At 36.4% G+C, this 27,935-nt stretch overlaps 1 protein-coding gene across 1 annotated transcript; it reads right to left on the bottom strand.

Annotated features, from left to right (window-relative positions):
• Positions 1-1,012: 1,012 nt before the first annotated feature.
• Positions 1,013-27,935, bottom strand: LOC752400. The gene is made up of 3 exons (XM_001175486.4): positions 27,505-27,935; positions 4,450-4,660; positions 1,013-1,323 (listed from the first exon to the last, which is right to left on the bottom strand). The coding sequence occupies exons 1-3, from the start codon at positions 27,505-27,507 to the stop codon at positions 1,082-1,084; spliced, it is 456 nt and encodes a 151-aa protein (XP_001175486.2). The 5' UTR covers positions 27,508-27,935; the 3' UTR covers positions 1,013-1,081.

Raw genomic sequence — 27,935 nt, 5'->3', positions numbered from 1 at the left:
ACAGCGACAACGATCAATGAATATTGTAGGAACGCATACGCTTCCAATATGTTAATTTGAACCAAATTCATGACCCCATACCGAAACTTTGTAATACCTTTAAAATCGGTTACATCATACAGACGACAGCTAGTGGTTTCAAAAGATATCTAACTGATGTCAATCAAGAATGAGAAGAAACCAACAAATTTCCCTCAAAAATTACTCTGTATCTCTGGCATTTAATTGATACGGTAGATCATATTCTTATTACAAATTATTTACTTGAATATCCATGTACACTCTCATATATATTTTTTTTAATGACAAAGATGCGCGGTGAACGAAGGTGGGTTGAGCACATTCATTTTCACGTTAACACGAAATTTGATAACAATCTTTCATTCATGTAATGCTTAGAAAACAAAACATACAATTAGTCTGTGTTTTTTATAGCAAGTTTGTATAAAGATATACACATTGAACTCATGTTAGAATATTTGCAAAAGAATAGAATCATTTTGAATTTTGAGCGGTGAAAGTTCAGTACTTCTTTCAAATTTCCCGAAACATGGGTAGACACATGTAAGAAAATGGAGGATATAATTCATGAAAGAAAAATATGGCCGGATCTCGAAAGGAACGTAGAACTATATATATATATATATATATATATATATATATATATATATATATATATATATATATATATATATTTCATTATCCAACATTTAAACGAATCTTTGAATGGTCGTAGAACATAACAAAAGGCAGTGTCATGTAAATTAAATGAAACATATAACCAATCTAGTTATTTAAAAAGCCTAAAGCCGACCTAATAACCGCTGAATATCCCTCTATAACAAATTAGAAAATGATTAACCATGTGTAATTCCAACTACCGACTCTTTTAAATTCAAATCAATTTCCTACTCTGGCAAAATTAATGTATGTCATTTACTGCTTTTCTACACTCTAATAAACAGGCGTATTTGTTGATGTCGTTGTTGATGTTGTTGTTGATAATGTTGTTGTTGTTGTTGTTGATGGTGATGGTGATTATGTTGCTGCTGCTGTTGTTGTTTACTACATATAACACGTGCTATGCTTTTAACAGGTTGTGAAATTGCGCCCATTCTATTTGCCGTTTCTCGCAGCAGTACAACACCATTTCCCCCGGATCGCAGAACTTGTTGCAGCACTCGTGGATAAAACCGCGGTTACCCGTTGACCTCCGCTCCACCGCCACCTCAATCGCCGTGTCACCCATAGAGGGCCGACTTTCAATTTCTCGTTTTGTCGTTCTGAGAAAGTGCACTGCATTTCGTTTGTGTAGGAAAGGCTCTGGAATGAAAAGACAAAACAAGAGTAGAAAGAATGAGAGAAGGAAACAGGATACCTATCAACAACCTTCGCAAAACAAAGGAAACGAAGCGAGAAAAAAAAAGGTTACTTCATAGCGAAAATGCATTTACTAATTCCAAGATATTTAAATTATTAAAAACAATAGTAAGTCCAGAGACCCGTTTCACAAAGCCTTTTTTCAATGACAAATGACAAAGATCAGTGAAAAATCTGCTGATAACCAATCAGAAGCAAGGATTTCACTAGTTTATAACAAAAAGTGTCATTTGTCACTGATGACAAGTTTTGTGAAAAGGGACCCATGATCTTTTTTCGCGTTAGAGGAAATTTCTACCACATTTAAATTCTTTCCCACCTCTGGAATTAAGCGTAAAGAAATTATATCAATATTTGGAAAAGCGTGAATATTACAAGGGGTCATTATATAAAAAAATAATAAACATCAGTAAGTGTTATCGTTACTAAAAGGGATTATCAAGACAAGGTAACTCTGGATTGTTGTAAAGGTACAAAGGGGCATAAGATGGGGAGTGGGTAACTAAACTAAAGTATAACGACGAGTATTTTCTAATACAATTAATTTTCATGTGCATCCTTGTCGTTTGATAAAGACACCTCATCTCTTAATAAAGTTGGCTGACGTAGTTACCTGGAATCATGTACAATACGACATTATTTCAGTGTAATAACTTGGCTATGTTCTCATTTAGCAAATTATAAAATGCTAATACCTATCCTCTCTGTCTTGAATAAGCAATCATTAGTATACATGTGTAGTTATGTTTCTTTACTTGTTAATATATATTTTTTTTATTTTGGCTGAGAAATATTTAGAGAAGGTTAAGTTATGTTAAAGTTATTATTACGTGTTCAATGCTTCTCTAATTTCATCCGATGTAGAGGATTTTAATGACACCATTTCTAGTGAAATATTTCGATCGCCCACTCGTACAGCCTAACAAAAACACCCACACTCGGGGGCTTTCCCCCTTGTTTTCTTCTCACCTTCACGACATCCAAAACTATTTAACAGATTCGACAGGTGTAATTTGCTGTCAATCTATTTTATGAGGTCCACCAAGTGTAATCTTTTCACAATTGAAATACCATTGGGCTTTAATACTGTTTATCGATTTTTGATGCACTTTTCCTCCCCCGCTGAGCAGATTTCTTTGTTTTTGTTTTGTTAATGAAAATATAATTTCCGTTTCATCAGCCCGGAGGTTTTGAAAAACAGAAATATGTTTTTAATGATTTGGTTCAAGCCAAGTACAGGCGTTATCTAGTCAACCCTTAATGGAGTTCAAACTGGGTTGAATGACTGTCAATGGAGCGCGAAAACACTGTAATTGCTACTAAATTAAACAATTATTTTGCAAAAAAGAATAAAGAGTTGAAATCTGGTCATGAAACGAGAGAGAGAGAGAAAACGAAAATTAACGAAGAAATCCTTTTTGTCCTCATTATCTTCAATATCATATATGTACCACATATTAAAGGGATTGGTATCTTTTTCTCAGATTCTAAACAAAATCCTGGATTAAGCCCATGCTGCAATCATAATTATAAACCTTTAGGTCAGTCAGGAATCCCATGACTTTTACAAGCCGATCGCTTGTCTGATTATCAAGATATTTATGATTGCAATTCTGATTGGAATTTGAAAATTCAAAAACCATTTATAATTATTACAAGACCTCTTAAAGCTTATCAACACTAGTGTGGCTAGGAGGGATTAGACTACACAGCGAGGTCACTGGACAGGTGGTTATCTCATCAACTCAGCTCTTAAATAACATAATAAATAGAGGACCATGGGGGACCAACAAGCACCGATTGGGGAAGTTTTCTACATAGAGGGAGCAAGTAGCTACAAGTAGGACAGTGGGGCTTTAAAAGAAAATTATGACCACCAAAAGATAAGGAACTAAAATAATTCGATTTTCGTTGAAGCTCAATGTCTTTTAAAGCTTATCTGCCGTAGTTTACAGGAGGGATTAGACTGCCCCGCAAGGTCACTGGACAGGTGGTTATCTCATCAACCCAGCTCTCAGTTAACATAAGTAAAAGAGGATCATGGGGGACCAATGGTCACCGATTAGGCATTGTTTGTTATATAGAGGGCGCAAGTAGCTACAAGTAGTGCAGTGGGCCTTTAAATTGGAAGGAAAATAAAGAACGAACGAAAGAAAGAAAAGAAGAAGAAGAAGAGAGGAGCAAGAGAGAATAGCGGCAACTGCTTATGATCCATCGAGAGACCAATCATTGATCGTGAGCCGAGAAAATTAAATTGACCGCAAGCATTTTGAAAGGGGGCCATCGTTTATCATTTTCTGCCCTGAATAATGATTTTGAAGAAAATTTCAGAAAGTCGAATCGATTTCATTTTTGTTTGACAGGACAATGCCAAATGTCCGTCAAAGCACAGAGAAATGTATTTATTTATTCATTCATTTATATGTTATTGTGCGTGATAAAATAATGACAGGGTAGCTAATTCAGTACTATACTTGGTCTTTCATGAATGTTGAAAACTTCAAGGGGTGCAATTCTAAAAACGTTAACTATATGGCTATTTTTAAAGAGGTCGAGTTCGTGGTTACATTTCAACTCTTGAAAATATATCGCCGAGCAAAGCCAAGCTTCCCTGAGATACCGAGTTAGATCAACCCCATAAGATGATGATGCTATGAATATAGAATGCTCCACAGGGAGAGGAGAATGTGCATGTTTAAGGGTCAGCCTAAATCCAATGACCTGGGTAATGTACAATATACCATCTGTACAGTTCTTAGAGACATCGTTGATATATCAAACGCTTTGTAAACCTACATTATCATTATTATTATTAAAGCCCCAATGCACTACTTATCGCAACTTACACGCTCTATATAACAAACAATGCTTAAGCGGTGACCGTTGGTCCCCCATGATCCCCTTTTTCTTATGTTAATTGAGAGGTGATTTGATGAGATAACCACCTGTCAGTGACCATGCAGGGATGTCTAATCGCTGCTGGCCAAACCAGTGCAGACGTGCTTTGATAGTGTTATTATCATTTTTATAAATTATCGAAATGTAATCATGATAATGAAATAGACTTACTTGCTGGTGTATAAGAGGGTTTCGAAATACTTCTTTTGTCGTGTGAGGCGTAGCAGCTGTTACACATGCCCATGATGGTCTGCGCTGCCCTACCACAATGCCAGCTCTGTCCCGCTGCCACACAGACACACAGCAGCAACACCGCCACAGCAACCCCGAGCAACTTGTTGTTGGAAGACGACCGTATCGACACCTTGCCCCATTCTACCATCTGTGTGGGAGAGAGAGAGAGAGAGAGAGAGAGAGGAAAATGGGGGGGGGGGGGGGGGGGAGGAGAGAGAAAGAGAAATTGGTGAATGGATTAAAAGAAACTGGAACCATTGAAATGAATCCCAACTTAGGATAGCTTTATTTATTCATTTATTTCTCATATTTATACAGGGTGGCACACAAATTTGGTGGTCTTCCTTGAGTACCTGTTTGGTAAGAATTAAACAAATAACAGCAGCAAAATATAAAATAGATACATGTACAAAAACATGCACATAAACAGGTAAAATACAAATTAATTGGTATCCTCGTGAAATAACTGATCATTCAAGAATTATCATTGATAATTTAGGTGAATAGGTGAATGGAATGTTCAATTTAAATAGAAAATACATTAAAAAATGGGAAAAAATAAATAGATGATAATAAACAACGTATTTAAAAGTTCACTTACACGTCATCGGCATGCAGATAACAGGGATTAGAGCTACACACAATTTACTGAAATGTACTCACAGATAGACATGCAGGCACAGGGACGATCCATCTCATATTTGAATATAGTTGTAGTTGCAAAAGATATTTAAGTGCTTAAAACTTGTTTGGTATTGGTAGGAGGACTAGAAACATAGAATTGCTAGTGCAATATTTTGCGTGGTAAAAATCATCCTGATAAACATTACTTACAGTGAAAATACAAACGATCTCTAGATATTGGAGTTAACTCGAAGTCGAAAACGAATTGTAATATGCTCAGTAGTGGACGTAGTAGCAGTGGTGGTGGTGGTAGTAATTGTAGTAGTTGTAGTAGTTGTAGTAGTTGTAGTAGTAGTAGTAGTAGTAGTAGTAGTAGTAGTATAGTAGCAACGAATAGCACTGTAGCCGGGGTGACGGTATTATAGTAGCAAGTTACAGTCAAATAGACGTAGTGGTAGCAGTATAGTTAAGGTACAGTAGTAGTATAACAAGGATAGAAAAAAGGGTAGAGTGTAGGGTCACGTGGTCAATGTGTGTAGGAGTCATATTTGTAGTAATATCACGCAGTCATTAATTGATATTTGTAATCCCCCTCAAACCAACAAAGAGTAATAACAGACCGACACATAATCGAATAAACCATAATGACACCACCTCATATGACCTATTTAGCGGTCTGTATAGATTTGTGTGGGGTTGGTAACTTGGTAGTAATTATCAATGGGGTAGATTATTGGATCAGCTGGTTGGGAAAAACAAAGGAACGCATTTTATAGTCATGTGAGTGTTACATATTCACCCCACAGCGATTAAGCGTGATTTATTTCGTTTTGTTCCATTTATTCTTAGCGGTGTATGTGGCCAAAACTTCCATTGTGACGGAGCTCTACGTAACTTCCTCAATCCTTGGACCCGTCTACATCCGCCAACATGTGACGTCATAAGGGTCTGGTTATTACGTCAAGGATTCGAGTGGAATTGATGAGAAAGAGATTGTTCTTCTAGTCTGCTAGCATAATCATTCGATTACACCATTGTAATATATATTTCGCTTTGTTCAAATTATGTGTTTATTTAATTCATTTGGGGTCATTTATCTTCTGTTGGTTGGTTGTTATTTTTTTTTACCTGACTGCTAAGAAAACATAAATGCTTGTAAGTAAGCAACCAGACGGCCGACGGCTTTAGGTCCTCTCCGAGGGACCTGGTTATGAGGAGTAATGCCTTACCAAAGGGCACTAGCGCATCGACTTGGTTTCGAACCCGGGTCACCGGTCTTTGTTGTTTTGTTTGTTTATTTTGTTTGTTTTCATTTTTCATTTTTGTCTTTGATAGATTTGACATGAATAGAATTGATGTGAAAGAGATTGTTTAACTATTATGTTTGCATCATCTTTCGTGTACACCATTGATATATATATATATATATATATAGGCCATTGTTTATATATATATATATATATTTTTATTGCGGTATCGTTTATCTTTTTTATAAAAAAAACTTTTTATGGGGGATGTTTTTTTTTTGTTGTTTGTTAGTTTGCTTCTCTTTGTTTCCGGTTTTCATCTTTGTTTTTACGGATCGTAACATTAGAATCCGCTTTCACAAGTAGGCCTATACATTACATGTCCGGAAATCAGTTACACGAGTTATTCAAGAAATACAGAATTGGATGAATGGAATAACGGGACATATTAATGTATAAATAGATTACTGAACAAAATGACTCATAAATAACCAAAATGACGGATACATCAATCGAACAAAATTGATTGATCACTTCACACCCGCACATTATATTTGACTGCGTAAATAATATTTATTTATATTTTATTTATTTGACATATTTGTACAGGATAAAAAAGAAGCAATCGAATCAGCAAAGCTGTTTTTATCGATGTCCTGTTAACATGAATAAACATTTCCAATTCTAACCAATGGGATTCTTTTTATTACATTAATCAACAACAAAAAAGGTTGTTAATGGAAGAAAGAAAAAAAAATGATATGGACAAATTCGTTTGAAAGTAGTTAATGAATAACCAATCATATATGTTGAGTGAAAAAATATAATAGCAACAATAAAGATGGTTAGGAATCCCCATGGTTAGAATTCGACATGAGAGAGACAGAATTAGTAAAGCGAAGCGAAAGTAGGTTCGGGTCAACTAAGACATCTTTATCACTTCCCAAAGAAACATCTACCTGCCAATAAAATTCCTATTCATCTCTTTGATCTAATGACGTAGAAAATGCAGCACAACTTTTTCCTTTTGGCGCCTTTTTGAATAGGGCAATCTTAACACCTGTCACACGAGCAAAGGCGTTGATGTTGATCACCCAAAGCGCACCAGGTGAGATATAAATAGATGAGGGGTGACCGCTCCATTGGTAACTGACGGGAATCAATTCCTTTATTTCCGCTACCATAATATCGTATTGATGGGAGCTGAAGCGCGTCTTAGATGAGAGAGAGAGGAGGGAGAAAATAGAATAAATGATGAGAGAAGCTCAAAATAGCCTAGGAATTATCATGGGAAGCTGTTTCGAAGATCTGCGCGTATGATATGTATGAGTTGATGGTAAGATGTCGCAGAGGGTTCGAGGAGGGGTAATAGTGGCAGCCGTGGCTGATAGGGGTACATGGGCGTGGCTGGGGTACGGTGCATTGGGTGGCAGGTGGGGTTCGGTTGTTGGACAATGCAGTAATTGTGATGAAGAGTTAGTCCATTCCAGGGGGAGAATCTTTAAAAAGAAGGAGAAGGAGGAAGACGACGAATCGATGACGAAGAAGGAGAAAAAGAAAAACAAGATGATGGTGACGATGATCAACGTGAAAGAATAGAAGAAGAAGAAGAAGAAGAAGAAGAAGAAGAAGAAGAAGAAGAAGGAGAAGAAGAAAGAAAAGAAAGTTCGAAAAAATGAGAAATGAAAAAGGATGATAATCAAAAAGAATGAATAGAATAAGAAGAGAGTGGAGATGAGGAAGATAGAAGACGACAACGACAAAGAAAATAATTTCATAACATGAATAGAACAAATTAGGAAAGGACAATACAAAAAAAATGTTTGATTCAGCAATCATTACGAAAGAAATGAAACAATGAACATGTTGAGAGGACGGGTGAAAGAAACAACACTCGAAAGAGAGAGAGATGGGGAGGGATAAAAAGATACACACAGAGAATAGAAGGAAGCAGAATTAGAACGGTTGCATAAACCGCTACGTCTATTCATGCAAATTGTTGCCGATTAGATACACTGTTTCCCCATTACATCTATTACCTTAGAGATAGAAATCTTACACACCCAAGGATTAACGTTTATTCACCCAATTCAATGTTTTCAAAACATGTTATCTTGTTAGATGCTGCTTGTAAGTGTCGGCTTGCATGGTGATGTAGATATACATTATGTTATCTTGAATAATCTATACAATATTACACCTATGATAATTAAATCTATTTTAAGCTTAAGAGGGTGGTTTGGAAGTGATTATATCCTCATCGTCAGAACATTGCGCGAAACAAATTGAGATAACACGTTGTCCTGAAATTATGTTGAACATGATGGGAGTAGATATTAAGCAAATAACTACCGTTGGTGAAGATGATGGGACAAACTATCACTTCCGAGGCTCCTTGAGGGTTCGGTGCGCGCATGTGTTTGTTTTAATTGCGCTCATTGGTAATGCGCGCTTAATTACGCCTGCTTTAGTGCGCTTTTGGATAATCTTCAGTGAAAGTGCGTTGCCCTTTGTAGATAGTACCTCTATCTTCAGTGAAAGTGCGTTGCACTGTGTAGATAGTAGTACTATCTACACAGTGTAACGAACTTTTTGCTCCCCCATCAATAATGGGCGAACTATCTTTCATCACGTGATTTACTTTTGACCAATCGGGCATAAGACCATAGGGGAGGGAATAAAAGGCTGGCAATCTGAAATTATTCAGTTAGACACATACTATCAAGAAGAAGTAATTTGTTGTCTTTAGTAATACATAATAGATCTAGGCACCATAATAACTATATACAAAAATGAACTACTCAATGAGTCACAGTATTTATCGAGAAGATAAACCTTAAGTGTTCGCTTAAATGCAGAGAGAAACTAACATATTACTAAACGCTAGCTATTAAAGAACCAAGAGAGTTCCAGAACATATGTAAAGTATTACAAGTAAACTTTGTGTCGAAAAACAACGAAAGGATACGTATTACAACCGTCCTTTTCTCTGCCAAATTTTGCGGATAATCTTAATTCTTCATTCACAATTTCGTATTCGATTCGTAATCATTTCGCTCGCTTTGCGCTATTGTCATCTACAGTTTGATTGAAATACACGAGAAACATTAATATCTTTTCGATTATTTCATTTTTATCCGAATGCATTTAAATCCTGGTAAAAGAGAAACATACATCTCCAACTGCCCCGTTCAATTCCTTTCCACGGGGATGGTTATCTGGGTGTGTAAGCCACAAATATGTTTAAATAATTGAAATTTTCCCCAGGAAGCATTACATTTATTAGAGAATATCCTTGTTACAATTTTTTCTGACAAGAATCGGTTGTCAAACGCCATTTTTCAAATTATAGTACAATTCTAAAACTTTTGACCGAATTTTGATGCCACATGACCATGCAGTCCCATATACACACATCCCTTATCTAATTTCAATGTTACATGGTTATCTGTAAGAAATATCAAACATCATGAAGGATTATTCCAAAAACTCTTATCTGTACAATGCATATAATGCAAAATGTATTGGTGAAGGATTAGGGCCATTGATCCCCTTACGAGAATTCTCCTAATGAACTAATTTAGGAGTGAACATCATCGTGACATCATAACCCCAGATGCGGGACTCCCTAGAGCATCAACCAATCAGAACTGGAATTGGCTGTGACGTCATATTTACGGATGCAGTTTGGATGGTAGCTCTGTAATACCTCTATATGATCAGTGCACGCTCAATGGCAGGGGAGCAGACATTATGGATGGAGATAAGATATAATAAAGATAATAAAGGGGAAGAAATAAGGAGGGTATGGAAAGGAGATTGTCACTGATACGCGGAAGTCCCAACTTCCACCCACACTCCCTTTTATCCGGTAATCCTTACTCTTCCTTGCACACCCCCCCCCCCCCCCCCCCCCTTCACCTAGTACCGATGCTACGCCACTCTGTACAATTATATATGTTTAAAAGAAGGAGTTCCAACTTTGGCAAGATAGTCTTATTACAGTGGCAGTTATAGGATTCTACAGGGGAGGGGCCAGGGGGGGGGGGCGAGGGACACAGGACAAGTATGAAATTCTCTGACAATTTAGAAGAAAAAAGAAGATCAGTACAAATTTACAGTACTTTTATCGATGCCTCTTGGATCTTGCAACAATTGTATCAGGCTAGATTTTGCACAAGTTGAATATTGAACATGTTGAAAGAGTTGATTTTACATATAATTATATTTCTAATTATCGGAGTAACCTCCGTGCTGGAATTAGGTCCAAGTAATCAAAACAAATTTTTACTAAATTTCTAAATGTTCTGCTTATGTTATATGTATTGAAAGGGGGTTGCGCAATAGTAAAGAGGGTCGGGGAGACCGAGTTTTTAATTTTTTTTTTTTTTTTTTTTTTTTTGGGGGGGGGGGGGGGAACCCATTCCTTACCAAACCACCTACATACAACTACTACTACTAATAATAATAATAACATGCCGTTCGTGTATAGCGCATATCACATTATTATCTAACATCTCTATGCACTTCCAAATAACTTTGGATATAAAGAACCCCAGCTTGATGCTATATTGTTATAGCCTATTGTCGATTGCCCTGGCGCTGTTGGAGTCCGTAGTCGTCATCGAGTCAAACATTCTGGCGAGCGAAGCATCCCAGAAGGCCAGGAGGCAGAAGGCCGGAGGCCGAGGCGCCTAGGCTTTCTGGCTCGCTTCGCTTGCCAGAATTTTCGCCTCGATGTCGACTACGGACTCCAACAGCGCCAGGGCAATCGACAATAGGCTAGCATCGTTAGCGCTCAGTGCATTCAAGGAAACAATCTGACCAGGGACCCACTTACTACACCTAAAACGAGTGTGACAAATATAGATTAATTTCGTGCAAAACAAAATGTCATTAGTGCTGCGGAGGAATTCGAACCCCCGTGCCTTGTGGTTCCCAATCCGGAGACTTATCAGGTAGACCACAACACCTACATACACACGCGTGGCTCAGAATCCCTCATTGGACAGAGGAAGTGTGTGGTTCTAGGCCTCTCACCGACTGACAATTTTATGATTTAAATGAAAGAAGAATACATAAATAAAGCAACATGAATTCCACGCTCGTTTCATACCGTTTACATGATGTTGGACAATCGGCTTTTCAGGTTGGCAAGCAATACCACGACTATACATGTTTAGCATGTTTAGTGCCTCAGACATTGAAAGTTTTCTTTAAATACTATCCATTCTTGGTGTGTATTTTAATTATCTTACTGCTTGCGTGAATGCTAGCATATTACTTCTTGGCTGCCAGAATCTATTCTAACATATATTTAAAGATAGTTGGTTCTAAAATAACAGAACTTTATGAGATCTCATCATATTGATTACGTTTTTATGAATGCAATGCCTTTTCAAAAGAACTTTATATTGATGAATACGAAGACGTGTTAATATGTCATGCACGTTTACACACCATCGAAGAAAGATCAAATACAAATATTTGAATTAGTGTAGGACTGCAAACATGGTATACGTATTAAAAGCCAAGTACCTTAAAGCCCCTCTGCACTAGTTTGGTCAGGCGGGATTAGACCTCCCTGCATGGTCACCGACAGGTGGTTATTTCATCAAATCAGCTCTCATTAAAATAAGGAAAAGGGTTCATGGAGGACCAATGGTCACCGATTTGGCATTGCTTGCTAAATAGAGGACGCAAGTAGCTATAGATAGTGCAGCGGGGCTTTAAACCAATGGTGTCTACAACTAAAAAAAATGACAAGAATTAGATCTCACAGACAACGGGCTTGTTCGGCGAAATGAGTTCAATAATAGTTTACTGAGTGGAACGATTATTTTTATTTAGCTAGGATGCACGTGCCAAGCATGGTGAGAGGAAATGCCAGTGTGATCAAGTGTGTGAGAGGGGAACTAGACGGCCCACTTTACCCGATGTGCCCCAGGTCCGCCCTTCGGGAGGGGGCGACGCGAGCGTGATGTCATAGATACAGAAGCACGATCGATCTTAGCTCGGGATGCACCTTGTAGGATAGATAACCGTAGGGGCCATGAATGTGACCCATGAATAGATGAAAAAATGATTGCACGACATGACCATCATGTTCCGGGATGATTGCACGGTGAATTCCTAGTAACCCCCATTATCTAACAAACATTCTACATACTTCCACCTTCTACTCTAACCTTAATGCCCTACTGTACTACTTATAGCTACTTGCGCCCTCTATACAACAAACAAAGCCTAATCAGTGCCTGTTGGTCCCCATGATCCCCTTTTTATTATGTTAGTGAGAGCTGATTTGATGAGATAACCACCTGTCATTGACCATGCTGCGTGGTCTAATCCATGTGGCCAAACTAGTACAGACGGGCTTTAACTTAAAACCATGAACCAAGTCACACAATTGTGTTAGTGTCCATGTTGAAAGACGCATAGTAGTAGGTTCTCATGGGCAATTCGACACCATTTGGGTGTTTACTCAATATTAAACAGGCGTTGTCAATCACCAGGATTATAGTTCAGTTTTATGACCTACAGGCCTGATATATTGCTCTGTGTTTTACACCAATCGCCCCATATGGGAAAAAATTGCTCTCCGAGAAACTAGGGGGATTTCTTGATGGGACTACGGGTTTGCTGTATTTGAGACTTGTACACCCATCATCCATCGATGGTATTTCCACCAAGTCCGGTGTCAGCGAATTATGACCTACACCTGTACTGCACATGTAAACTGATGACCTCCTCGAGCCCTTATCTCTGACGAAACAAAGGTAGAGCTGGATCAACATAATATCGGATCATACTAATAAATTTCGTGATGTAATATATTATGCGTGATTTAAGACCAAAGAGTATGAATGCAGATAGTCGCTTCCGGTTGGGTGGATATGGTTTATTCTTAATAGATAATATTCATATCTTCTCGTAATTGTATTGATCAATCGCCTTGCATATTTAGATTGATCAATACAGTTCTGAGAAGATATAAACATTATTCATTAAATATCATACGATTACTTTAAAAAGAGGTCAAACATATCATTCCAACTTAATGGGTATCAGACTATCAGTGTATACAATTATACAATTCTATTGCATTGAACTTTCATCAAACTGATATGTTTACCTTTTACTATTAAAAGTATAAACGATAAAGCAGCATTAAATCCAGGGTCTCACCGTCTCGATATCTCGAGCAAGGTCATTATTTATTCATGATCTTTCTTCCCGTTCCCACACAAGTCATTATCACTCCATTCTATAAATATCATTATAGGTGTGTATTAAATGATTACCGCCCCCGTGTCAAATTTGTTCCACATTATTATGTTTTATTCAGCGTGTCTGGTTCATAATGTCTTTTCCTCGCCGGCAGACGCGTCGTTCAACTTTCGATGGCTACATTTAAGGTCAAGTTCCTAATAAGAGTACATATTCTTTACGTGTAAAGATGTGTAATTATTTTGTCTGTATTGTTGTCAATTTTCTTTCTTACTATGAAAAGTCACGACGAATTATTTTTATTATTTCTGACTACCCCTTCCGCATTTTCCTTTGCTCTTTTTAAATACGTTCAGACATTAGTATCAATTTTATGGAAATAATTCTACGTATTCATGAAAGGACACTACAAACGCTTCCGCGCCATAGAAAAGAATGAACAGATAAACAAAAGAAAAAAGGAAAAAAGAAAAGGAAGAAAGAAAAATAAGAGAAAATGAACAAGGAAAGAAATGTAACAGGAAAAGAAAAGAAATATAAAGAAAAGGGAAATGGCTTCTGAACCTGCCTGCTCCTTCAATTAAATTACAAGATGATTTTGCTGACGTCATGCCAAAGCTCATTCACTCTTTTGGATTCCGATGCAACAAAGATATAATGATGATACTGCAAATAAAATAAAAGTAACTCGAATAACTAAAACATTAAACGTAACCAATATTAAAAGGTATACGAGTACTCTGCAAATTATTCATGTTAATGTTAATCAAGGGAGCTTGGCAAGGTGGCGGCGTGACGCAATCCGACGTTCATTTTATATCTTGCAAAATGGATTGAAAAATAAAAATAGAGGAATGATAATGAAATGCTGTTACTGTGCAAAATAATTACACTTTCAAGAGCTTCTGGACCTCGATATACCACCAGGGGGTGTTTCACAAAGATCTTAAGTCGGATTTAACTCTAAGCTGGACTTAAAATTATGGTGAGCCATTTATAGCCTAAAAATAAAATATATTCACTAGTGAAAATTTAAATATTTTAGCCTTTTGATAAAATCACATCAAGACCATGAAATCTCCTTGATAAAAGAAATCATGAATAATTTGAATCAACATTTTATGCCTTCTAAAATAACTTTTACAAAATATTTTCAAAGATGCTTACGGCTTTCCAAAAATTTTAAGTCCAACTTAGGATCTTTGTGAAACACCCCCTGGGCTTATGATATATCCTGGCAGTCTGCTGCCCCCATGGTATACTTTATAACCACTCTTCCTATTATATACATGAAGCTTTAAGATACATTATGTCATGATTATGATGCCATCCACACTGCCCTCTTTCATTTCTCCTCCTCCTCCTCCTCCTTCCCCTTCTTCTTCTTCTTCTTCTTCTTCTTCTTCTTCTTCTTCTTCTTCTTCTTCTTCTTCTTCTTCTTCTTCTTCTTCTTCTTCTTCTTCTCCTCCTCCTCCTCCTCCTTCTTCTTCTTCTTTTTCTTCTCCTCCTCCTCCTCCTTCTTCTTTTTTTCTCTCCTCCTCCTTCTCTTCTTCTTCTTCTTCTTCTTCTTCTTCTTCTTCTTCTTCTTCTTCTTCTTCTTCTTCTTCTTCTTCTTCTTCTTCTTCTTCTTCTTCTTCTTCTTCTTCTCTCTTCTTCTTCTTCTTCTTTCCTTCTTCTTCTTCTTCTTCCTCCTCCTCCTTCTTCTTCTTTGTCTTCTCCTCCTCCTCCTTCTTCTTCTTCTTCTTCTTCTCCTCCTTCATCTTCGGTTTCTTCTTCTTCTTCTTCTTCTTCTTCTTCTTCTTCTTCTTCTTCTTCTTCTTCTTCTCTTCCTCCTCCTCCTCCTCCTTCTTCTTCTTCTTCTATTATGGTTGATGATAATGTTATTACTCCGTCCAAATAATGTAGAAATCTTGGAGGTTTTATTTTGATTCTACAATGTCCTTGTCCGTTCAGAACCCGGCTGTTTGTAAATCTGTCAGGTATCAACTACATGTACGTTATTTAGGCATTATCCGCAAGTATTTAACCCGCTCGGCCACAGAAAAAATAGTTCATGTCCTCATATCGTCTCGACTTGATTTTGGTAATTCACTTTTGTTTCAGCTGCCACAATCTCAATTTTCACGGTTACAACAATTACAACATTAAGCAGCCCGTATTATTACCCTTACCAGACGTACTTCTCACATTACTCCTGTTTTGTCTTCACTACATTGGTTACTTGTTGAATCCCGTATTGTATTTCAATTATTATTGCTTGTTTTTTCACTGTATACATGGACCTGCCCCAGAGTACAATATCAATTTGTTGATGCCTTATAATCCCCCAAAACGCTTAAGATCATCCAATTCTCAATTGCTTGTTGTTCCGAAAACTAAAAAACCATGGGGGGATCGGTCATTTGCACACGCTGGAACTCACCTATGGAATCAATTGCCACAACACATTCGTTATATTTCAAGTGTAGATTGCTTTAAACAAAGCGGCTTTCCAGTAGATTTAAATTTACTTTACTGTTGTTGTTCATTCCTTTGTGTATTTGTGTGTACTTATAGTTTTTCTTCTCCATGGGCCTCGCATACATTCTTCATGTGGAGTTGGCGCATTACAAATACTCTATTTTATTATTATTATTACTATTCTTATCCATCTTTATCTTTATCTTTGGTTTCTTCTTCATTTTTTTCCTTCTTCTTCTATTTCTTCTTTTCTTCTCCTCCTCCTCCTCCTCCTCCTCCTCCTCCTCCTCCTCCTCCTCCTTCTTCTTCCCCCTCCTCCTCCTCCTCCTCCTCCTCCTCCTCCTCCTTCTTCTTCTTCTTCTTCTTCTTCTTCTTCTTCTTCTTCTTCTTCTTCTTCTTCTTCTTCTTCTTCTTCTTCTTCATCTTCCTCCCTACCTCTACACATTTGTTAAAGATTGGGAAATGTGGACATGCCCCATTGCCAGTTCGACATATTTAATCATCATCAAATAAATAGATCGTATATTCCCGTCAGATAAATCATAAATCAGCAAATATTAATGAAGCGTTGGCTCTCTTTATGAAAACGATAATCTTTACTAATCTTTCGATACAATCCACCCCACAGCGTCAGCCAAATTGTGTCGAAACACTGGCTCTCCCTATGATCGACCAGTGAATTATGTGTTGACTAATACATGTATCAATATGCCTTATTGTAGGGGCGGGACCCCCTCCCACCCCCCCCCCCCCCCGCAACCGTACAATGTGGTTATTATAATGTCTTTCCGATCAAACAATTATGACTCTGAAAAACTAATTTTCAGGCGTTTTTCGAAGTGTTTTATAGCTTTGGCTTTAAACGACTCTGATGGAAATTTAATTTCACAAAATCTAACACTTTGGCTTTCAGTGTCACTATGTATAGGCGTCGAACAGTACTCTAAAAAGATATATCATTGCCCTCAAGAATGTGCTTGCCATGCTCACTTAGAGCAACACATAGAAGAAGAAGAAGAAGAAGAAGAAGAAGAAGAAGAAGAAGAAGAAGAAGGAGGAGGAGGATAAGAAGAAGAAGAAGAAGAAGAAGAAGAAGAAGAAGAAGAAGAAGAAGGAGGAGGAGGATAAGAAGAAGAAGAAGAAGAAGAAGGAGGAGGAGGAGGAGGAGGAGAAGAAGGAGAAGAAGAAGAAGAAGAAGAAGAAGAAGAAGAAGAAGAAGAAGAAGAAGAAGAAGTAGAAGAAGAAAAAGAAGAAGAAGAAGAAGAAGAAGAAGAAGAAGAAGAAGAAGAAGAAGAAGAAGAAGAAGAAAAAGAAGAAGAAGAAGAAGAAGAAGAAGAAGAAGAAGAAGAAGAAGAAGAAGAAGAAGAAGAAAAAGAAGGAGAAGAAGAAGAAGAAGAAGGAGGAGAAGAAGAAGAAGAAGACAAACAAGGGGAGGAGAAGGAGATACATACGTTGATGCGATATGTAATATGTCGACGGCGATATTCTTGCAGATGATAATATCTTGGCCTATTCCCTCTCGATCTGGCACGTCTAATTGATATCATAAAGTTAACCCAGTCAAGCATGAAATTAGGGTGATGTATTTCTGGCCTTCTAACGTTTGATGCTTTGCTATAATAGCTACCGCAATAGGATGCTGAGATTCACTATAATAAAATGACGTTTGCAGGCAACCCATCAGCGTGATTGTATTTTTTGGTGGGTGTTTACATTGTTTTGTTTGTTTGTTTGTTTGTTTTGTGTCTGTTTGCTTAAACACAAGTCATCTAGAGGTGTCATGAACACGTCATCGGACTGTTGATCACGTGGTTCGTGGTCCGAACTTCTCGTCGCGTCATTAATGTCCTTTGGCAAGACGTTAATCTTCATTTGCCACTCTCCACCTAGATGTTAAACGGGTAACGGTAGGAAGGGATTTCTTGAATGCGTACTTGTTGAGTTCAAATTGTTGTTCACGGCCTTGCTGTAAAGCAGCTTCTACACGTAGCTGATAGCAGGCTTTTTAACCGTGATGAAATAAATAAAATACAAATACAGAAAATGTAAGCGCCACAAACGTTAGCCTAGCACCTTGCGTGGTGGATATGTGCGCTATCTAAAAAACAAAAGGATACTCATGATAATCTTGAACAGAATGAAATCAAAATGTTACTCAATGGATGCCCAAGCGTGCAGAAAATAGCGTAGAGGCGTGGTGCGCAAAAGGGGCGGTGCCCCCTTTTAAATGACACATTCCTCTATATACCCGGCACTTCGTGGCTGACGGTCGTAGAAATGCATGCCCTTTTTCTTTAAATAAAAAGGGGAGTTTATGTATTTAATATTGGGGGCATGGGGGGGGGGGGGTGTTCACATAGTCTTTGAATTAAAACGAATCAAAATAACTGGAATAGAGATCATGCATGTAATTTGGATTTTCTTCAATTTACAAGTACATTACAAATTAGTTTAGAAAATAAGTTCACAAATAAATAATTCAAAATTCGTCAGTTATAAAACATTTCTAAGATACAATTACAAAAAGTGAATCAAATACCCAGTTTGGGATTAACGTAAGTGTACAATTAAATAACTATACAAGAAAACTCAAAAACGGTTAAAATGAATAATCAAATTTCATATGATCGTTGCAATCAACAAACAAGCAAGCAAGCGAAAAATATAATATCATTAAATGACAGAAGTACCATTCAGGAAACTCTCCATCTTATACAAATATAGAACCTATTGTTAAGCCCTTGTTACGTAATCTATCACCGTACATATTACTCATAGAGAGGTGACACACATCTTACATATATCATTATCATTTATCTATCACGAACTCGGACTGCGTTTTCAAAGAAAAGGAGCCAATTAGCCTAACAAGAAAATCAGTATAGACATCAGAAAGGATCTCTATAAGGACATGATGACAAGGAAATCCAACCGGAATACAATCATTAATAAACCTTAATAAATCATTATCTTAATGAACATTGCAATGAATGATGATGTTACCCATCTATTTCAATTTTTCCATGCATGATCTAGGTACTTCTTTCAATAAATCTTTTGAACAGTATAAGCTACGATAATAGGCATACAGATAACCCTAATACAGGTTTATTATATCAATATAAAAAGGATGTCCTATTTATTCATTTTTTCTATGAATTTGATTTCTATATTCTACAAACCCTATTTGAACCTTAAAGATGAAGTTGAGTTCTGGTCATGCGATTTTGCATAGTGAAAGAAACCGTGTGGAAACGATCAGAAAAGGTTGATCATCTAGCATATAAGTATTGCTAGGTTCTGGAATCATCGAAATGATAAGAAATTTGGTCAAGTCTTGGTAGAGTTACAAGCACTGTACACAAAAAGATGTATATGGGACTACACGAACACATGGCGAAAAAAATCGTCCCCATTTTCACGATGTTACATGCCATATTTAGAATATGAAAGCTTTTGAAGGGCCATGCTTTTCAGGGAACATGATTTATCTGATGTTCTTCCACATTTGCATAATACCAATGATAACGCTCACAAATCATTTGTCACCTCTTCCCAGAATTCAATCTTCTCTTTAACACGAGTGTACATCGAATGACTAATCTGATTCGGATCACGAGTCACCGATAAATCACCCTACGTCTTATCCATATTTCATCCTCTTTCTTGCAAATCTATTATAAGCCCCATGCACCCGATCATTTTCACTATCGACAAGAGAGAACGCATGTACATGACTTAGGGTTAGGTGAAATGAAATGAAAGACATTATTTTGTCTCTTTTTTTTTTTTTTTTAGCGAATTCCACATCATCATCGGCTGATTGTATTTGTCAAACATCGACAGAGAGAGAGAGAGAGAGAGAGAGAGAGAGAGAGAGGGAGGAAGAGAGAGAGAGAGAGGGAGGAAGAATCGGTGTTTACATTTACATTTACAATAGTGTTTCGACGTTAAACGTGACAGTCATGACCATCGTTTCGGGTACTTTTTATTTTCGATTTTGAAATTGAAATTGTCAAACGCTATACAGATAATACACGGTTAACTTTCATTACCTGTAATTGCAATCTCTATTTTCTTATTAATGATATTCTTTTGAAATATGCATGAGCATAACATAATTACAACAATTGCTCAAACAAGAATGGTGAGCACCTACTCCTATCGTAAGGTCCAAACATCGCGCTTTAATAAGGGAGACCCAACAATAATAGCATGATTTCTATCAAGTTCCACCATAACCGTTCGATATTAGTAAAAATCGCAGAATATTTGAACCGTATATACATTATTGTAAATGGGTTTGATATATGATAATTGAATCTTACTCGTAACGTTAGGACTTCTACCCCCACTGTTCTCTGACTCGCTTGACTTATTGTAGGCATGATGACATCATATTGGGTTAAGTTTGCTTGTAATCCCCACCGGAAAGGTCATATTGTTACAAATGACTAATTGATGCCAGGAATGATATGAAAATAATAGAAATTTGTTATCTTCTGTCGGGACAGTCGCTTGATAGGAAGAGAGAACAATGCCTTAGGGTTTGACAAAATAAAGTAGGTTGCTGTCTGACCTCCTGTTGATTCCTGTAGAATGTTCTCGTCTCAAACGTTTCGGTGTTGTGGTCGAGTGGATACGTCACCGGACTGAAAATCACAAGGTTCGCGGTTCGAGTCCCGCCGCGGCACTAATGTCCTTCGGCAAGACATTGATCTACATTTGCCACTCTCCACCCAGGTGTTAAATGGGTACCCGGTAGGATGCGAAAGCTAATGTGGTATGCTTAGCAATTTGAGCCTAGTAGCTCTTGTTGGAAAACTCCCCAGGGAGTAGAGAAGGTGCATACATTGTGTGTGGGAAAGCCAGAATCCGATGACCGGGGATAATGTAAAGCGCTTAGAAACAGAGACATTCCCGACCTATTAAGCGCTATATAAGCAATAATATTATAAACGTTTACTTTGCTCTAAACATGGCGAAATATCCAGGATAATTATGATCTCCTTTTATCTGAAAGCCTTCTTAGCTTCTTCTTTTTTTCTTTGTCTTCTCCATCCTCTCTTCTTTCCCCTCATCTTCTTATTCCTCCTCCTCCTCTTCCTCCTCTTCTTCTGCTTCTTCTTCTTTTTATTCTTCATCTTCTTCTCTTTTACTTCTTCTATTTTTCTTCTTCTTGTTGGTGTTGTTCTTCTCCTTCTACTACTTTTTATTTTCGTTTTCTCCCCCTCCTCCTCCTCCTCCTCCTCCTCCTCCTCTTCTTGTTCTTGTTGTTCTTCTTCTTCTCCTTCTTGTTCTTGTTCTTCTTCATCTTCTTCTTCTTCTTCTTCTTCTTCTTCTTCTTCTTCTTCTTCTTCTTCTTCTTCTTCCTTCTTCTTCTTCTTCTTCTTCTTCTTCTTCTTCTTCTTCTTCTTCTTCTTCTTCTCCGTCTTCCTCCCTTCTTAATCATTCTGTTTTCCTTTTGTCACTGTGTCTTAATATTAGTCTCAATGTTCATTTCAAATTCAAATCCTGCATATATGCCTTCGCTATCCTTACAAATTAATGCAGCTTAAATGGGAATTAATGGCAGATCTGAATCTCAGGCTTACGCAGAAACTGTTATTAGGGAAGCTTATAATTAGACATGAGAGTTTTGTTATGGAATATAGAAGTTGCAAAACGTGAACAATAGCATCACCACACATCTTACAAAATATGCCGTAACAGCAGACTCTTACTGAGAGCTCTATGGACCAATCAACTAATTATCTGCATCTCAGAAGGATTAAGTGATTACATAAGGGCCTAACAAAGGAACCAGCTGATGCCATCACGAAACAGTTTGTTGTTGTGAAGAGAAGAAAAACAAGTCCTATTAGGGGTTATTCTTACAGCATTTAAAAATATTTAATATAATCATAGCTATTATGTTTGTTATTATTATTATCATTATTAATAGTATTATTATCATTATCATTATTATCATTAAAATTTGTATTAGTAGTATTACTATTATTACTATTATAATTACCACCATCATTGTTATAATTATTATAATTATGATTATTATCAATATTATTATCATTATTATTATTATAATGATTACTAATGTTCTTATTCTTGTTTTTATGTTTGCTATAATTATCATCATCATCATCATCATCATCATCATCATCATCATCGTCATCATCATCATCATCGTCATCATCATCATCATCATCATCATCATCATCATCATCATCATCTGCACCAACTCACCTCATTACAATTATTATCATTTAGTTTTCTGATGGTCAGTACTATGTTTTGATCAAATATCATTTTTTAAATCAATTTCTTACATACAAAAAGAAATTTTTTTTTATTTAAGCTGAACAATAGTAATGCTGTCTCTATCATGAGTGGGTAGTTGGGAGAAGGATAGAAAAGGAACGGACAAATACAAATGTAATCCTAATAGCCGCACGACGAGCATTTCATAATATATAAAACATAAATCAGTCAAATACCAGTGACAATTTTAATTCCATGAACGACTTACGGAGAGCTGGAGACAAATTTTTTAAAAAGTGCTTTGCGTGGAAGCATCCTATCCTGAGGGTGGATTTGAAAGGCATTATGGATTAGAAATGCGGAGTATAAAATAGGCTCGCAACGAGTTAGAGAGATGATAATGATTTGAAACTTCCTAATCCCCTAGTTCTGTCGATAATGGCAGTATTTTGCTGCCCATTTGTTTTTTTGTTTATTTTGTTTATTAAAAGAAAAATAATGATAGTTTGCACAGAGTCATGGTGGCAAAGTGACAAAGTGATGTTTATGCCTATTATGGAGTTTTTGTTTTCCTTCAAATGATTATAATAAATACGAGCGTTATTTCTCAGAATACAAGCGAAGCATCTAGTTAAATGGCAATGACCAAGCGTCCATCTACACTCGGTGGGGGCGCTAACATCAGAGAGGGGGAAAATACGGGTTATATAAAGCCAGCCGATTGGGGAGTTTCCTTTCATCTTCTTCTAGCTATCGATTTTGTATATATCCATCTATATAGGTAGATGGAAAATTAATCTATAGCTACAAATAAATATATATTTATCTATATTATCAATGATAATAATTATATGTGATCGATTAAACTGAATATAAATAATTCATCTATCCATATTATCAATACGAATAATTGTGTTTATCCAGAGAATCCATCCATCAGCATCAGCTGTTCTTTATGAGGGTCCTACAATTAGTTTTCACCCATCAATTGCCAGGTACCCATTTACACTTGGGTTGCGAGTTGCAAGTGTGGATTTTAGTGCCTTGCCAAAAAGACGTTACTAACGGGCTGAGATTCGAACCCTCAACCTTAGGGTTTAAGAATCAAATGAATGAACCACTACAAAACAGCACATCCACGATTTATGTCTGTCTATGTATCTTTCTATATACCTACCTACATATTTATATATTTATTTATCTATCTATCTATCTATCTATCTATCAGGCTATAGTTCATCCTGACGTTGGACAAGGCCCTCCTCATAATATTTATATTCTCTTCTTCTCTAGCTATCCTCGTCCTATCTATAGTATCTATCACTTGTTATTTCTCTATTTCTATCATTTTTCGCCACTTGATGAGAAGGGGGGGGGGGGGTATCTCCGACACTTTTGAATGGATAATGTTAATCAGTCACCAGACCTGTATAGTAGGCCAAGTAAAAAAGCAAATAGGTCTATGCCCATAGCGTGAGAGTAAGGAACTAGATTTCAATCACTCAACTTTTAATCAACCATTAAAGAATGATATGGATATTTTGATCTAATTGGTTTAGTATGAACCACCCCCTGGAGACAATCCTTCCGCATATGCGACATTTAAAGACCCTCTGCATCCACATCTATCTATAGAGCACCAGTATCTATGTGACCCTAATGAATTGCATTTGGAGACAGACCTGACTATAAGGCTCGTTCATATAATGACGCGGCAAAACCTTGGCGTTTTTGTATGATGACGTAAAGTGTACATTGAACTCTGTGGCATTGACGTTTGATCTAAACAGTCAATATATTTCTTGTCATACATGTGTTTTTGTTAATATGAAGAAATATTACGATTCATCTTTTTCAGAGGACATTTTATTTATTCTATGATATTGTGCCACACTCGCATAACAAAGAATGAGAAAGCTTAGTAATTTGTTTCTTCACATTTTCGAGTAACCCGACCCTCAACATCTTTTATAGAGTATCATTATCGTTTTGGATCCAATAGAATTGCATTTAGAGACATACCTGACTATAAGGCTCGTTCCGTTATGACGAGGAAAAACCTCGGCGGTTTTTCCATTTCATGATGAATTAAAGTGTACATGGGTCTGCACATCTATGTGGCATTGGCATTTGGTTTAAACAATTAGGATAAGTCTTGTCATACATGTATTTCAAATTTGAAGAAATTTTGTCTCTCCCTACAGTTGTAATAAGTGTGCAGCTGGCAATTATACTAACATTAATTGCAGGACCCGCATAAATAGTGATTACCCCTGTCATCTTAACATCACGGTATCATTTATCTATCATTACCTTAATGGGGAAGGATTCGGCAAAGACTCTTAGCATGATGAGTGAGTAGAAAATGTTGCTAGGGTAAGATTAATTAGTTTGGAAAGTATAAGTCCAGGTAAATAAACGTGATGAAAATTTGTATAGAGTAGAAAGTGATTTACTATTAAATCAATATAAGAATGGAAGTTTAAGAATTGAATCAATTCATCATTTTCAATACGAATACATATTACTTGAAAAATCCTGAAAATTATGTTGATGTTTTGGTATCACTATAAAATAAGTACAGTATGTGTTTTTGTCAGCGGGAGAATAAAATTGATTTTTTGAAGCCGTAAATTAGCTGAATTCAACATTTTGAGACGACAGATAGCAGACATATTTCAAAACAAATCGAAGTCAAACAATTTTACATAGAAAGTAAGATAAAATATTGGACTGCTGCTTGAAATGACATAATACGAATGTGAATTATGAAAATGAAACAAATTATTGAATAAACTACTGTGAAGCATCACACATTGAAAAAACATGATCGCTTAAATAAGGAAAGAAAATGAGCACTCAAGTCGAGAAAAGATGCGAATGGAAATTGCCTATCAAATAGAAAATGAAAACAAGCATTTATAGCTAAAGAAAATATACTGACAATAAGTTTTGTTTGAAAGTAACATAGCTGTCGCATTTGTTTTTTTATTGCGGATTTTCAATCAATAATTTTCTCAATGGACATGTTTTGAGAATATTGTATAAGAATTCAAGTAATTGCAATAGCAAAACGAAAACCGATTCATGTAACAAACGGACTAAATATTAATTGTACGATAACAAAAAACTGTTATAATCGACGAGGGGAAATCAAAATGAAGAATTAACCAAGATTGGAGAAGAAGAAAAAGAGGAAGAAGAAGAAAAAGGGAAAGAAGAAGAAAAAGAACAATAAAACCAAGAAAAAGACCTAAAAGAAGATTTATACGAAGAAGAACACTAAGCAGTAGTAAACGAATAATTAAACGAAGAAAGGAAGGAAGAAATACATTAACAAAAAAACAAAAACATAGAAAGACGAAGGAAGTGATTAAAAAAAACCAAGATGTAAAAGGAAAACGAGATCGTGTTGAGGAGGGGAAGAAGTAAAAGAAACAAAAAGAAGAGGAGGATGAGGAAAAGGAAGATGATGATGGTTGACAATGATGATAATGCTGAAGATGATGTTGGTGATGATGATGGTGATGGAAGTGGTGGTGGTGAAGAAGAAGAATAAGAAAACGAAGAAAGAGAAGAAGAAAAAGAAAAAGAATACAAAAGGGAACAAAGAAGAAGAAGAAAATTAAAACGAAGGAGAGCACCAACATCGAAGGGAAGAATATCCGAATAGTTATAATATTCAAACAAAAAGGAGAAGAAGAAGGAAATAATATGAATGAAGTTAGAATAGAAAAAGGAAAATGCGAAAAAAAGAAAGTAGAAAACAAAAACAAAACTAAAATAAAGGACAACTGAGATAATGCTAGAAAAAAAATTAAATATGTATAGGTAAAATGAGATAGACAGGCTTCAGCAAGAACTTTGAACGAAGAAGAATAATTAAGAAAATAGAGATAAGTAGGCAGAAAGCTACGATTGGCTTCAATAATGAGATCCAAACTTGTTCAAAATCAAGAATGAAAGTGAGTAAAAACTAATCATTATTAAGATATATTTTATATTCCAATCCAATCCAATTAGGGAATTTGTAAAGCGCCAATATGTACATGTAATTGCCTAATCAAAGGCGCTGATGAGATTCTAACAAAAAGTCATTTTGTTGTGATACATAAGTGCATCGAACGGGGTGATGCTAAACAATTAATCAGTCCGCCCAGCAGTTTGAAGCACTATCAGCAACTAAATTGAAATCCTTTATCCAACCAATCTAATACAAATCAAGCATTGAAGTGAACTAGAGCAAAATTCACCTCTTTTCTATGAACAAGAATGTTGAGCAGCCGTGTTTAAGAAGGAAGTCAGTGATTGTGAAGCTGTGTAGATTAAACAAAGATTTACCAGACTTTTCTTTTTTAAATTAATGACTACTCGGAAAAACTGTTCTGTTACATTTCAGAAAGTGGTGAATGTCGCCAGTATGGCTTGAGTTGAAAACATGCAGAAACAGTTAATAATTTAATACAGACTGTTGTTTTTGAAAATTAAAAGGTAACTGAGTTGTTCTGTCAATATAACCCAGTTTAATTGTAATCGTATCATTTTTTAAAATAATTGTTACTCACATCTAATAATATAGTTACAATTATTTTTTAATATTATTGACGAGAGGGAACAGGCTTGAATACTAAATATATACATGTTTATATTTGATGGTCCCAACATGTATATATCAGGTCTTAACAGATGTTCCATTCATTTAACATTAATTTCTTCACATAACCCGAGCGAGATAACTTTCTAAAAACTACTCAAGAGCAATTCCAGTACCTCATTCTAAATCCGATATAAAGCGTGTTAATATAACATAACACGTCATTGTAATGTTCCCAAGTTTCGATATGTGATAGACAGAACTATTTAAATTGTCTTAAGATGATTTTTTCAAAGCAGTAGCAATCGTGGCATCAAGACATTTTTGTGAACACGTTTTAGTTATTTGTACATTCAATAATTTAAATAGGGTGAATAATTCATCCTAATGGATAAAGCTTGTTTCCACAGGGGTTCACTGTTATCATAGAAACACATGGCATTAATGATATATGAAGAAGAATGATGGGAACAATTGATTACATTTTACAATCATAATGAAGTCAAATCATACGAAAAAAGATACATAATGAATAAAGCACAGTAGAGAAGAAATACGAAAAGGAATAACATTTCTTACCATTCTGAATGTGTTTGGAAGTAGCGGTAGTTCGTTAGAGACCAACTCTCATCCAGGCCTTTATGACGTCACCTCAATAATCAAGACACCGATTAGTTCATCTCGTGAATTAAAAAAATAAAAATAAAAAACCAGCACCAAAAAGCGACGTGGCAGCAAAAGTGTCCTCCCCTGGTATCTATACGCCGTGCAAGAGGAAGAAACAACGAAAAGAGGAACAAGCTTGAGGAGCTTCCGACGTTTCTGCTGATGCGAGAGAATGTTTCGCTGATGCCTAAGAACCGCTAAGTGGATGATAGAAGCGTTGGGAAGACTCTTCGTCAAAACATTGTTGTATTGTAATTCCCTTTCCGAAATAAAAGTGCGAAACGCCACCTAGAGAACGATGCTATAGATGTTCACTTGGTAAACGCAAATCCCCCTTCTGCTGG

This window comes from Strongylocentrotus purpuratus, unplaced genomic scaffold (genome assembly GCF_000002235.5).
Source record: "Strongylocentrotus purpuratus isolate Spur 01 unplaced genomic scaffold, Spur_5.0 spur5_contig_844, whole genome shotgun sequence".
NCBI lineage: Eukaryota > Metazoa > Echinodermata > Echinoidea > Camarodonta > Strongylocentrotidae > Strongylocentrotus > Strongylocentrotus purpuratus.
The sequence above is the reverse complement of the archived record's forward strand: the minus strand, read 5'-3'. Positions and strand labels throughout refer to the sequence as shown.